The following is a 15,014-nucleotide window of genomic DNA, read 5'->3' as shown; positions in this document are numbered from 1 at the left end:
AACACACACACAGCTTCACAGAGCTTGGAGAACCAAGTTTGGAGGCACTGATTAACCATTCCCCTTGATCTGTCCTGCATGACCAATAGCACATTTGCATAAGTAGTGCGGCTAGCCAGCGTGGCTGCGCATGTGTGCACTTGTTAGGGTTAGCAAGATGCTAAGTGTGAAGAAAACAATGGTAGACTGAGGAAAATAAATATCGTCCCCCCCAATCCTTGCTCATCCATCTCCCTCTGTCTGTAAGCCCCCTCTCCTTCTCCCCCCCCCCCGTTTCTCTGATCCAATGGAGGTTCTTCCATTTTATGACCCCTGGGGTAGCTAAAGCCTCTGATGGCTGAATACACCAGGAGAGGATATCTTTGATTTGATTTTAGCGGTAGTGGTTCTGATGGGAATTGCACTTCTAACCACTAAGCATCTCAGGACAATGGCGGTCTTAATCCCGAATGTGTGCGATGGGATTGTGTCCAAAAAAGACAGGCGATTCCCAGTTAATACGGAGAAATCCTTTTCCCAAGCGGTGACCTGGCTGATCAAAGCGGAGAAAACAACAGTTCTGTTCAAGGTGATGTTCACAAAAAGGCTCCCTTTCAAGTAATCTGAGAGACGTTAAACCACCGAGACTCATCTCCGACACAGCCGTTTCTGGAACGTCGTGTCCGTCCGCGCCATCAAACGCAACGTGGCACGACTTAAATTGAGCTTACCCACCGCTAATAATGAAGGTGGAGAGCGGGCGAAAACTAAAATGCCCTTATAATCTCCCAATGATAACACTAGGGGTTTTATTGGACAGTTTGATAGAAAGATTTTTTTTTTAAACCGCATTGAAATGAAATGCATGCGCTCGTAATGTCCAAGCGAAGAGCATTGGATGTTAAAACTGTTATTTCAGTCTGACTTTTATTAAAAGGCACACCAGATGAATAATAATACATGTGCAGACGCACTTCACAAACCGTTTCCAAGGATGCCCTTTGTTCTCTCCGTCTATAGCGTCACTCACCCTGCTGAGGTCTGTTCCATACTTGCGATTTAGCTCATCCAAGGTCAGCTTGTGATCGTCCTATCAGAACAAAGGGAAAAAAAGGAAATGGCATCAGTTTTACGTGGCGTTCATTTGTCTTCGAGGTCAGGGCACTAAAAGAACATGCTCACGTGTTTGGGTTTGCGTGGGTACTTGGTGTCACGGCGTGCATGTCTCTATACGTCAGCCGGATACAATCTTGTCATCCAGCTGCATGTATGTGTGTATGTATGTGCACACACATTTGTGTTCAGTGTTCACTGCACATTGTGCTCTGACCTTTTGTTGTTAAAAAACAGCCATCTTTCAGGTATGGCAAGAATGCGCCGTTACAAAGAGAGGTTTCAGCAAACAGAAAGAAAGATGGAAAGATCAAAGAAAAGGAGGAGAGGAACAAATGAAAGACAGAAAAATGACACCGAGGTGATGTTGGGGCAGAGAAAGATAACGTAACAAAAGGAAGGAGAGAGACAGAGGGGAGGGGGGGGTGAGGTATGAGGACTGACAATGACAGGAAGGAAGGGAGAGAGTGACAGAGAGGAGGGCGAATGGGCAGAGAACGAAACGAGAGAGAGAGAGGAGAGAGAAGGAGGTCTACACTACTGCAAAAGATGCCCTTCGAAGAACAGATGGAAAACCTCACTCTTGATTCGCGGATTCTCTCGTCGCCATGAAACGGGTGCGAAACCCAAAACAGTCAACCTCGGTTAGACGACTCGAGTTTGCTGATGGGAGTGTTGAGGATGTGCCCAGCTGTGATGAACATTTCCGACTTGTGTTTCCATTTCCAGGGCGACACGTGGGCGAGCTACGGTGTGCTCATCACATACAGAGACCGTCCCACTTGGGCCGCCAACAAACCCGTTGACGAGTCGTTTTATTTTCCTCAAAGTCCAAGGGCACCATACAAATATGAGCCTCAAGTGTGAGGGCTCGAGAAAGAAATGTTGTGCCACGACGGATACTGAGGGGAAGGTTTCTTTATTAGTACCTAAGGGTAGTCTAGTTGGAAAGAAGTCAAGGAGCAGTAGGGGACAAGAAGAAGAGGAGAACTGGAGGAGGTAATGGAAAATATCTAGAGACAAATAAGGACGAGTAAAAGTGAGACACTTGAGAGGGGCAGAAAGAGGAACTGAGACAGAGATGGAAAGAAAACAAAAACGGGAGAAACTCACCATGTCCACTTCCTTCTTCAGCTCGTCCATATCCTTTTCTTTCTTCTTCCCCTTCCCTTTCTTCTTGCCTCCCTGCTCCGAGGTAGCAGCCAGCTCATACTGCTCACGTCCTTCCTAGAAACACGACCGAGGGAAAGAGGGAGAGAAAAAAATATTGAATGCAAACAAAGAATGAAATGTAACAGAAAGAAGGTGAAAAAAGACTTGACACGGGAGAGAAAGAAACCTTGTTTAGTGTCCCAACTGCAATCTGTTAACAGCTTTGCCCTGAAAATATAAAGTTCACAGCTCTAACTTACATTTTGAATCACAATTTTATAGACGGTGATACCCAGATGACTTTAGATGGGCGTTATTGTCTTCAACTAAAGAGACTGGCACAAGCTAGAACATGTGGATGATGCAAAATTAAATAATGACTGGCCGAACAAATACGGGTTCAAGATGAACTCCTACAATTTCCATAAAGCATGGTTATTTCATTGGTCGCCATTCCAACTCTCGCATGGCAATGACCGATATTGATCATTATGTTTTGGGGTTTTCGCCCCTATTGTACTTGACCAATTACCCTATTTTCTGAGCCGTCCCAATCTCTGCTCCACCCCCTCTGCCGATCTGGGGAGGGCTACATACTACCACATGCCTCCTCCGATACATATGGAGTCTCCAGCCACTTCTTTTCACCTGACAGTGAGGAGTTTCACTAGGGGGACGTAGCGCATAGGAAGATCACGCTATTCCCCCCAGTTCCCCCTCCCCCCCTGAACAGGCGCCCCGACTGACCAGAGGAGGCGCTAGTGCATCGATACCCGCATCCGGCTTCCCACCCACAGACACAGCCAATTGTGTGTGGAGGGACGCCCAACCAAGCCGGCGGTAACACGGGGATTCAAACCAGCGATCCCTGTGTTGGTAGGCAATGGAATAGACCGCTATGCTACCTGGTCATTATGTTTATAAAATCTACAAATCGACATTGTCTCAAAACTTTGCTGATGGTCATGGCAGGGTCATTCAGATCGCTGACGATGCCTGCAGCAGGAGCCAACATAAGGCGGAGTCAGAAAATCTATACTGTTAAAACCCATGCGACTAAAACAAGCCATCAGATTTGATTAAACGTGGCCTTTTCTTGGCTTCCAAGGTTTAGTGTGTTCTGATGCCTTTGAAATAAAAGCAGAAGAACATTTTAAGGAAAATGGAAATCAGGAAACACACTAGACATCAAGTGTATCTGTGCCCAGGAGCAGCCATTGTTGAGGACAAACGTTTAATTTCCCCACGATTAAATATTGAACAGTGTAAGTGTGGGTTTTATGCTCCGAGTCCTCCCCAGACATAAAACAACAATCTACCTTAATCAATAATGATTTTCGAATTTCCAAAGTGTAAACCGGCATACAAATATGACCTGCATCCAACACTTCCCATCAGTCCCCTGGGCCGAAAGCAGAAGGTTTTGAGTGGCGCTTCGCAAGTTTTCCGAGCTGAAACAAAAGACCCCATAAAAGTCAGTAACACACTGACTAACCGTGAGGTGTGTTTGGTTGTCTGATTATGATTCAAAGTGCCGGCAAACATTCTGTCAGCGTGCACATTTTTGAGAGCGCTGTGCATCTGGGTCATCGCGCTCCGGTACGAGAGAAAAGTGGAGTTAAGAAAAAAAGAATAGCCTAAAACCGAGCAAAGTGTGGCCTGAATTGGGACGACAAACTGCCAGAAGCTTTAACCGCGACAGCGCACAAAACCCGAATTACCTCTTAACCTGTCCAAGAGGGTTAAGTCAAAGTCGGAAGAGCCGCGTCTTGTCGTATGACGGCAAAACAGAAGATGCCACCCTCATATTTTAGGACTCCAACTACATCTGTCATCGTCACAAACACCCCCCTAAAAGGGACGCTCATCCTGGAGGATTTGGAGATTTTCCGGAGGGTTTCCCGTGTTAAGGATACGTTTTTTGTGAATCATTTGCCATTTCCCATCTGTTCCGCATTTGAAATAGACGTACTTACTATAATTTCAAGGTGGCAATATGAGTTGGAAGACAAAAAAAAAATCCCACATCGTTCATCCTCTGCACCTGCAGGTTTAAAGCATGTGCATTTATAGTTTAAATTATTTATAGTTACAGAGCTAAGGGCCACAATGTCCAAATCTTCATCGCTATAAAAAAAATTTTGCCCACATTTTTATCACAGCTTGGATCCCATGTGTGGTGTGTCATAAGTTCTGCATTTCTTTCAGATCCTACTCAAAAAGACATTAAATCTCCAAACCATAACTGAACTCTTAATCTGCAAACGCTGGAACGGCCCTCCTGCAGCAAAGCCACCAGCCGGGATTTCACTCATCAGCAGAATCTTTCGCAGCCACTTGAAATCAACAGGAAATGTCGCCATTTGAATAAGTGCCGAGTGACCAATCACGTGAAAGAATGACTCTTAATATTTGCAATAGTGTGACCCAAGGGAGGCAAGTGAGGGAGAGAGAGAGAGCGAGCTTTGTGCAAGTATGGGGTTAAGGGCTTCTGAAAGATAAGGAAACTTCTGGCTCTTGGGTCAACACAAAAGTCACCAAAAATGAGCCAAAAGGACACTGACTATGCAGGATATGTTTTTCTCTTCGGAAAAGACATTTATTACACCCCCTTCCTACAATAACCATCAAGCACTACACTACGCTCGTTCAACAAAAACTCCCGAGTCGTTTGCTGGCAGTCGTGATTAAGAACGGTTTGTGTGCAGTATTTAACTGCACAACCCCTGACCGCAAACCCAAGTTTTCCACTGGTGGGCCATTGAAGATTTTCATTAAATTAAGATTTCTGCGTCTCGCTGAACAGTTAAACCTGGTCGACATACGCGTGACAGACTGTCGGGACGACATCTGTTTGAGAAGCTTTACTACATAAAGTTGTCCATAAAAACGGCACACCACTAACACAGAAAAGCAAAATACGGTTGTTTTTGTTGAAGAGGCTAGTATCCACACACGGCAGCATCTTCCGTGTGCATACAGTATATGCAATGCGGAGGGAATCGGACACCCAGTGGCGTAACTTATTAAGACAGATACTTGAGCGACTATAGAAAGATGCTCTCAAGTCACCCTTATCTTACCATCTGCTCCATTACTTTGGTCGAGCATCACTCCCTCTCTCTCTCTCTCTCTGCCGTTAACGTTGCTGTCACTGTAGCTGACAGCGTAACAAAGGCCGGTGCCGAGAATGTGTCGTCTGGACGACTGGAAGCCAAAGAGCTTGCGTTAGTGACACAGGGAAAGGGAGAGACAGAAAAATAGAAAGAAGGATGGAAAGAGAAAGGGGGAGCCTGAAAATGAGATGGTGTTGCTGTAAAAGAGGAGTGTGTATTTACATGAGTCAGTGTGCAAGACGTGTGTATGGGAAGCTGTGTGTGTATTTAAGATAGCGCAACAAGATATGTGCAGGTGAGTCCGGTATCTGTTTGCATGCTGCAACACGGGCGGTAACACGAGCGCTAATCAAGGAGCCAACGTCAACTAGCGGTTTGCTCTCATCTATAATACAGCATCTACATGGCTAACAGGTGTTAGCATGTTAGTAGAGAGAAACGGATGTAATAGGCAAGATGTTGCAGAGCCAGTGTGACCGATGACACAATGAAAGAGACCCAACGATTACTCACGTATTTACAAATACTCAGTCAATGGGTGCCGATCTGAACAGCATACCAAAATCTTCAGCAGCCATTTTGAAAGGCCTTGAAGCAGGCCTTGTTTTCTTTACAACACAAAGTGACCTTGTGGAGCAAACTCGTGTTGCCATGAGTCTTCCAGTTCAGTGTGGAAGTGCATCTTATGTTCCTGGACCATGAATTGTGTACTTTGCGTAAACTATCCCGTTAGAGAGTCGCAGGCGTGTTATCAGAGTCCCGTGTGAGGCCAGCGTACGTTGCTGCTCTTGTCGGCCTTGTCTTCTGGCTGGCCAGGCTGGGAAAATCCCCAGGCTGGTTCTGAAACAGCGAGACTCCTAATGCCCGATTCCCTAGACTGTTGAGGGTCTCCACTTGGCCTTAGGCGTTTGTTTATTTAAACTGTTGCTTATCATGTAACCGCATGTTTCTGGTGGGTCCCTGCCAGACATGAGTATTTCTACAGCAGGGAGACCGCTGGATACTGAAACTTGCCAATAGCACATCGATGTCCACATTCTTCTAAAAATGCCTGGTCATTATTGGCTGTCAGTCAAAGCAAACTCCACCCCCTCACAAAATCCCACCCGGCCATTCAGTTTCATTCAGATATTCATCAAATTGTGGAAGTTAGCAGGGGCACTAAATACCGTTTCATAGGACCTTCAACGCTTTTGTCACAAAGGTGAGCCAGTACCACTGGGTTTTTGATTTTGATATACTTTAATGATCCCCGCAGGGAAATTATGCTCTGCATTTAAGACATCCTAGCTGTGTTGCTAGGAGCAGTGGGCAGCCACCGTGCAGCACCCGGGGACCAACTCCAGTTGGTCTTGCCATGCCTCGGTCAGGGGCACAGACAGGAGTATTAACCCTAACATGCATGTCTTTTGATGGTGGGGGGGAAACCGGAGCACCCGGACAAAACCCACCGCAGACATGGGGAGAACACACCAACTCCACACAGAGGACGACCTGGGACGACCCCCAAGGTTGGACAACCTCGGGGTTCGAACCCGGGACCTTCTTGCTGTGAGGCGACTGCGCTAACCACTGCGCTACCACTTCGCCCTGTGCTTGAATCCATTTCAAGAACACACACAGGTTTCTTCAGCGTCTTAATGGATAGGTTTTCCTTTGCTGTCAGCATCACTATCATCTATAACTGCAGTGAAGAACGTACATAAGGGATGAACTCCCCCCCCCCCTATATGGCATCACGTGTGCAGACTGAAGTCATCTTCATAATAATGAAAGATGCATTAAAAGAATTGTCACTGTCTCTCTGGCTATCAGAGAAGATGACATCACAACCACGTCTTGAACGCCTAACTGGCCTAAATCTCCAATCATCAGAGCCACAATGTTTTAGGATATGAATACAGTGTGTAACAAAGCAAAGGTTTTTTTTGGGGGGGGGGGGGGTCGTGGTTCTTGAATGCAGACTCCAAATGGTTTATATTCATTGTGTTTACAGGGGGAATCTCCTGGTCCTTGTTCAGTCCTGCTTCATTCTGCCTCTGGAGGACTTTCTTTCCAACCTAACACTACACCAGCTGATTACACTGTTTAGCCCACCCATGTCTACATGAGGGTGTGTTAATCATTGAAATCAGTTGGTGTAGTGTTGGGTTGGAAGTTAAACCAGCATACACGTGGCTCTCCTTGGCACACAGTTGAACTACTCATAAAACTGGCTATCTGCAGATTCACACTCCAATATTCAGAATTTTAATTAGTCGCATAGACAATTTGCTATAGGCAGCATTCCACACTGAAAACAAACCCCCCTCAAGCTGCAGCCTGTTGCATTTTCTCTTGCAGTAAGCTGTGTCTAATAACCGCAAACATAGTCACCGACCATGCAAGGAAGCCATTTTCTGATTCACGAGTGGAATATCAAAATAGCAGCGTTGGGTTTCTCTCCAACCGAAAGTGGACCATCTTATCGGCCTGTTGCATCACTGTGGAGCACCTCTCATCTGCCACTTAAAACACTTCAACAAGAGCACTGTTTTGATAAACAGCAGCAGTCCAACACCGACTTGTCACAATCTTGGCTTGTCTTGAAAAAAAAAAGAAGAAAAGAAATCAGCTTGGAAAATAAGGAAGAAGAGATGGAGGGGAGGAATGTAAAGAGACAGCGGATGGATACATGCAGAAAGCCCAGAAGAAGTGAACATTGGGAGGAATCGGGAGATGCTGAAAGGACAGTAAGTAAGCAGAGGGAATGAGTAAATGGACGGATGCACTTCCGACCTCTCCGGGGAAAGGGAGGGGGAGAGTGGAGGAGAGAGAGATGAGAGACACTGGCAAGGGATGAGAGACAGCTGATGCTCTGAAAAATATGAAACCATGGCGAGCAACGATCCTGTGTGGAATGTCTCACTTGTCCACAACACACGTGAGTGCCCGTATACAAACCACAGGGCCCAGAACAATTAGCTTTTGTACTACTTTGGGGGAAAAAAAGTCTATCAAAACAACAACAAGGGAGAAAAGTCTGAAAACGTTTTCACATGACAGCTCAGACCAGCAGCACTTTATAGGCAATGCAGTTGGGCAATGTTACCTCAACTGGGGGTAAAGCCTGCGGGGAACAACACATCAGGCTGTGAGGGAAAAACATTTTATTTTATTGGTCACAGATGTTTGTAAGGACGACAACAAACAAAGAAAAGGCAATTTATACGACCTCAAAATGTCGAATCCAGAGTTACAGTAGCGAGACATGACTGCATCTGTAGAGCGGAGAGCCACTGGACATGCTAATAAAATGTTGTGCAGATAAAATTAGATGTGTGTACGTACTATGAAGTTTTTGTTGACTGCAGTGAGCCAACCAACTACAATTTAACCAAGCTTAAACTTTGTCTGCCTGGCCATATAAAGCACATTCCCACTTAGTTTTAATTTGTTTTCTAGTACTTCCTTCCTGCAAGATGTACCGCATTCCAGCTGCTGAGTCACATTAGCTGAGAAAGGTGCATAATAACATTGGTGGGCATACTGGGCTGGGGATGCTTTACTTTCCACTACGCCCATTTCAACAGAACTCCCTTGTGTTCAAGGGGCATAAATAACGTGGCTCTTGCAAACTACTTAAGGATATTTTCTCCTGACATTTTGGGAGTCGGACCTCAGAACGCCCCTCCACATGCACAGAGATCCAAACTGAGATCTGTCTGAATTCGGTTGCCCTTCAGGATGATTTGTTTTCCTCCCCTTTTAGATGTGTTCTTCTGCAAAAATTATGAGTTTACCAAGTGGTTGTGATAAAGGCTCGTCTATCACTTATTTGTTGCGAGAGCATATAATCCACTTGAGTCACAGAGCTGATCTGCTGAGGTTATTCCACGTCAGAAACACATTTTGGGTCACTCCAGTGTAAATGAATGGAGCCCAACCCTCGCTCAGAGTGCAGCAATGTGCAGAGACCCTTCCTAAATGCAGCAGCAGCAGCATCTAAACACCTTGTCAGGTGAAACTCAGAGCAGACAGGAAAACTGAGCAGCTTAGAAATGGATGTTTGGGGGGGGGGGGCGTTCGGGTAGTGTCTATTCCGTTGCCTACCAACACGGGGATCGCCGGTTGGAATCCCCGTGTTACCTCCGGCTTGGTTGGGCGTCCTTACAGACACAATTGGCCGTGTCTGTGGGTGGGAAGCCGGATGTGGGTATGTGTCCTGGTTGCTGCACTAGCGCCTCCTCTGGTTGGTCGGGGCGCCTGTTCAAGGGGGAGGGGGAACAGCGTGATCCTCCCACATGCTACCTCCCCCTGGTAAAACTCCTCACTGTCAGGTGAAAAGAAGCGGCTGGCGACTCCACATGTATGGGAGGAGGCATGTAGTAGAGTCTGCGTCCCTCCCCGGATCGGCAGAGGGGGGGGGAGCAGAGACCAGGACGGCTCGAAAAAAAGGGGTCGTTGACCAAGTACAGTTGGGGAGACGAGGAAAAAAAAAGAAAAGAAATGGGTGTTTGTTTGTCAGTGAAGGAGACACACAAGCAGGAGTGAATGGAGGTAAGCTGTGTGAGAGAGAGAGAGAGACAGAGAGAGAGAAGACATGACCGGAGAAAGACGAGCTTTAAGATCCAGGGTAGTTGCAAAAGAGACAAGAGGATGGGGAATTTAGAGGGATGGAGGTTGTGAAAAGAAGTGAGCGGGTCCCGTATGAGAGGGGAACCGTTTGAAAATGGACCGAAGATGGAAAGAAGGAAAAAAAAACAACTGTCAAGTTTCTGAACAGAGGGGGCCTCTTTCAGTCTTTCTCTATCCTCTCGCTCCTCTCTCCATCACCCTCTTTCTCGCCTGAGAGAACAGCGTCCTAAGGCTCGAACAAACATCAGAAGAGAAGGGTCGCTCAAGCGGGCGCATATTTTAAAGCTCACACACACACACACACACACACACACACACACACACACACACACACACACACACACACACACACACACACACACACTTTTCGCAGGCGGGCCTGAATTCCTATGAACAGTCATTCTCGGTGCCTGGGTCTTGCGCCAAATACACAAGCTGGCCATTCAACCATTCCCGAATTCACACACACACACACACACACACACACACACACACACACACACACACACACACACACACACACACACACACACACACACACGGTCCTGGGACTTTGGCCGGTTGCTACCAGCTACCATAACCACACCTCTTTAGATATGTGAATGGACAGAGTCACATGTCTCAGCGCCCCCCCCCTTCTCCCTCATCCCCCCCTTCCCCTCCCTCACTCCTTCCATCAGTGTATACGTCCTTCCAACAAGCTCCTTTTGTTTGTAGAGGGAGAGGAAAAAAGTGCCGTGTTAATTAACAAAAGGCGATGTGTTTAACACTCGCACCACGTCCCGTGCATCCTTACGGTTGTGAACCACAGGAAAGGCCGGCTGAATTCATCAATACCTTTCCTTGTTTCGTGACGGCAGAGTCATGGAAGGGGGGGGGGGGGGGACACGCCGCTCAGATTCAGAATTCCTGTGCCGACCACCGTCTCTCTTTCATCCCCAACCACGTCCGTTTCTACCCACCTTTTCCTACAGTTCGCAGTTGTCAACGCCTTGAACGTGGGCACGGCTCTCTGACCGCAGGGCTGAGCCTCCTGTCACTACCACTGATCTAAAATGTCAAAAAATACACAAAACTCTGGGTAACGTAGCGGTCTATTCCATTGCCTACCAACATGGGGATCGCCGGTTCGAATCCCCGTGTTACCTCCGGCTTGGTCAGGTGTCCCTACAGACACAATTGGTCGTGTCTGCGGGGGGGAAGCCAGATGTGGGTATGTGTCTTGTTCGCTGCACTGGCGCCTCCTCTGGTCGGTCGGGGCACCTGTTCAGGGGGGAGGTGGAAACTGGGGGGGAATAGCGTGATCCTCCCACGCGCTATGTCCCCCTGGTGAAACTCCTCACTGTCAGGTGAAGAGAAGCGGCTGGCGACTCCACATGTATCGGAGGAGGCATGTGGTAGTCTGCAGCCCCGCAGCCCCCCCCCCCCCCGGATCGGCAGACAGGGTGGAGCAGCGATGGCTCGGAAGAGTGGGGTATTCGGCCAAGTACAATTGGGGGAGGGGGGGGGGGGAATACACAAAACATGGATGTTTACAAGGATAAATTAGCAACTAAAGGTTACCTGGTGCAAACATACTCACTAGCTGGGGGGACCTACCATGCAGATGCACAATTCAAACATTATTTGATGTAGTAAACACAATTTCAGAAGATGCACAGTGGCGTGTTCCTTACAATATTGATCCCTAAAAGGGAACTTCTGTGTTTCGCTTGCCTCTCTCTGTATCAGGCTGGGATTCGACACCAACACAACTGGCCACATTTTGCACAGGAAAACTCCCGACACAACGGCAGCAGATAAACGACTTGAAAGCCCAGCAGCCTTCCTCATTATGGACCTTCTACCTGCTCACTACGCTACCATACTGCCAACAGACAGCACAGAAGAAGACACGCGTGCAAGACTGGAAACCAAGACAACTTGCGCTACAGGTACATGTTTGTGAGTATTATGGCGGCACGGTGACGCAGTGGTTAGCGCGGTCGCCTCACAGCAAGAAGGTCCTGGGTTCGAGCCCCGGGGTAGGGGTAACTGAGGAGAATAGTGTGATCCTCCCATGTGCTACCCCGGGGTTGTCCAACCTTGGGGGTCGTCCTCTGTGTGGAGTTTGCATGTTCTCCCCGTGTCTGCGTGGGTTTCCTCCGGGGGCTCCGGTTTCCTCCCACAGTCCAAAGACATGGAGGTCAGGTGAATCGGCCGTACTACATTGTCCCTAGGTGTGAGTGTGTGTGCGTCGGCCCTGTGATGGACTGGCAGCCTGTCCAGGGTGTCTCGCCACCTGCCGCCCAATGACTGCTGGGATAGGCTCCAGCATCCCCGCGACCCTGAGAGCAGGGTAAGCGGTTTGGATAATGGATTGCTATCTGTATTATATTGGTGCACTTCGTACCCGTGCAGAAAAGACGCTGCCTGAAGTTCACTGATCAGCATCACATGACATGTGTCACAGGCTTTGTGCAGATCAGTAATTTTCAGTACCATTTGCAGCAGCATCTGTTGTCATCTGAGCCGGCGTGACCGTTGTCTTCTCCCATGGAGGTTACCATAACATTTTGAAATGCAAAACAGAATTCTCCCTGTGGTCGGAAAGGGAGCTACGTTTAAGCAGGCAGCCAGTCTGGAGCTGCTCTGTAGAGCGTGGACGGGAGGCCGACTTTGTGCCCTCAAAATTAAATTGATTCTTGGCTTGGACGGCCGTCTTACTTCCCGGCCCCGGCCGCAAACTCAAGTCTTTGTTCAAAACACAAGAGCTGATACGTTACATAACGGCCATCGCTTGGGAAAAGAAAACGGGCGGTTCAGGAATCAAACTCCTCGGGGGTGGGTGACATGTTACTACGGTCAAACTGGAGCAGGACGGACCGACGCCTCATGTTTTTGGCTGTTTTTTCCCCCCCCTTCTTCTTCAAAATCAGTGTTTAGATGCATGGGAAGTCCTGCTGCCAGGTATGACTGCCTGTGGAGAGCTGGAGGAGGGGTCTGGTTACCTCCGCCAGAACGCTGCGTTCTGTTTCTGTGACTCATTACGAAATTAGTCGAGGACGTGCGCGTTGCAAAATGACAGGACGTGAAGTGTGCCGGGAAAACGGCACGTCTTTTGGCACCGAGACCGTACATTAGCTCATTTTTCTAAAGCGTCTTGAGACGGAAGACGAGCCCACGAGAGGAGTAAAATATACCGAGAAAAGGGGGGGGGGGGGGCTGCAAAAGTTGTCGAGTTTTGTTTTGTCATGACATATTTGAATGTTGTACTTCCACTGAGCAACAGGTCTCCGGTGAAAAGCTCAAAGGACTCTGACACGGAACAAATCACACGGCTCAGGCTGCTGAGCCGAACACAGACAGGGAGCCAAGAGGGAAAGCAGCACAGGAACCGACGAGGGAGAGGGAGAAGGAGAGGCGGGGGGGGGGGGCTGTCGAACGAAATGAAGTGGAATACTAGACAGAAATGGAAGAAAAGGAGACGGGGGGGGGGGGAATTAGGGAGGACAGAACAGAAAAAGGAAACAGACGTGGGGGGGGGGGGTAGGAGACAATCGGCAAGGGAAGAGAAGACAGCCAAGATGGTTTTGACTGAGGACTGTGACAGAGAGGGGGGGCGGGGGGGGGGGGGGGGAGAGGGAGCTGTTCTCTGTCACTGGGATGGGGCAGCGTGTGACAAAAGCCCCGGTTAATACACAATGACTGCCAAGCGGAAAGAATGTTAAATCCTTAGAGAGCGGGAGAGAGAGAGAGAGAGAGAGAGAGAGAGAGAGAGAGAGAGAGAGAGAGAGAGAGAGAGAGAGAGAGATGAGAAGAGAGCTGAGGGGGGGAGAGAGAGAGAGAGAGAGAGAGAGAGAGAGAGAGAGAGAGAGAGAGAGAGAGAGAGAGAGAGAGAGAGAGAGAGAGAGAGAGAGAGGATGAGAAGAGAGCTGAGGGGGGAGAGAGCAGAGGGAAACCATCGAGCCGGGGAGCAGATTGTTAAAGACTGAGTGTGTATGGCCGAGAGACACCAAGTATAAGGTAGAATGAACAGGAAGAAGGGGAAGTGGAGAGAGGGAGATGGAGAAGAAAAGATAAAAAAGAGAGAGACTTCCCCCTGGGGTGTGAGAACAGGCAGCGGGGGCCTCGAACCTGCTAGCTTAGCTTAAGGAGGAAAGGGAAGAAGGCAGATTCCTCCATCGGAGCGAAGAGAGGAGGGCAGATGGAGGGGACGGGGGCTGACTTTCTGCAACAGGAGGAAAAGGAAAGCTCTGTCATTTCTCGTATTTGGGTGACTCGCGGCCCTGTCGGGAGGGGTACCGTTAACAGGCGAGCTGCCGACCCGTTCAGAGCTTCCAGACGGAGGACAGCGAATCCGTGTTCGGCATAATTCGAAGAGCCGACACTGCAGCCGTATCGATGTGCGAGTGATGCACGTCAGCGCCAAATGTGAACAAAAACTAGAGTTTGACACGGGCTGCACGCGACATTCAGACGCGAGGGTCTGCACTGACATTTAAAACAAGGTGGACTTCCTCGTCGGTCCGGAAATACGCAGATTTCCACATCAAGTGTCAGGGCGTTCTAGATTTCGAAGGAGTAGGACTGTGCTAAAATTGCCCTCGGTCGGTGTTGTACGTTTTGATTTTCTTGACCCGAAACATTTCTACTACTGCGGCGTGTGTTTTACAACTCTCGCTTGCAGCTTAACTGTCGATACTGCACTTTGACACAAGAACAAAACTCTTTTCTTTTTTTTGTTTTGCTGTATTGCACCAGCTCGGTCCAAACATTAACCTACTATCGCCCCCTTTGCCCGAAACCCCTGTTGTCTCTCTTCCTCCGTACCCATGAGCCAAACTGGTAAACAGTGGCAATGCGGCAACCGGTGCCTCCCATATGCCTCCTATTCCTGTCTACCCCACCCCCTCCTCTGTTCACTTGGTGTAAAGCCCGTTTATGGCTCGCACCGTGGACACAGGCGGGAGAAGAAAAGGGTCTTTGCAGAATAAACTAATTTCTGCCACTCCACTGCTCGTACCTGTGCCGCCCCCCCCTCCCCCTGCCCCTTTA

At 48.5% G+C, this 15,014-nt stretch overlaps 1 protein-coding gene across 1 annotated transcript in view; it reads right to left on the bottom strand.

Annotated features, from left to right (window-relative positions):
* The window catches only part of LOC130131294 (sodium/potassium-transporting ATPase subunit alpha-1), a 41,849-nt gene that overhangs the window by 24,215 nt on the left and 2,620 nt on the right, over positions 1-15,014 (bottom strand). Inside the window, exons 2-3 of the mRNA XM_056300929.1 lie at positions 2,206-2,319; positions 1,010-1,069 (exon numbers count right to left, since the gene is read on the bottom strand). Coding sequence (XP_056156904.1) covers positions 1,010-1,069; positions 2,206-2,319 — 174 coding nt within the window. The remainder of the gene's footprint in view (positions 1-1,009; positions 1,070-2,205; positions 2,320-15,014) is intronic.

This window comes from Lampris incognitus, chromosome 21 (genome assembly GCF_029633865.1).
Source record: "Lampris incognitus isolate fLamInc1 chromosome 21, fLamInc1.hap2, whole genome shotgun sequence".
In the NCBI taxonomy this organism is placed as follows: domain Eukaryota; kingdom Metazoa; phylum Chordata; class Actinopteri; order Lampriformes; family Lampridae; genus Lampris; species Lampris incognitus.
The sequence above is the reverse complement of the archived record's forward strand: the minus strand, read 5'-3'. Positions and strand labels throughout refer to the sequence as shown.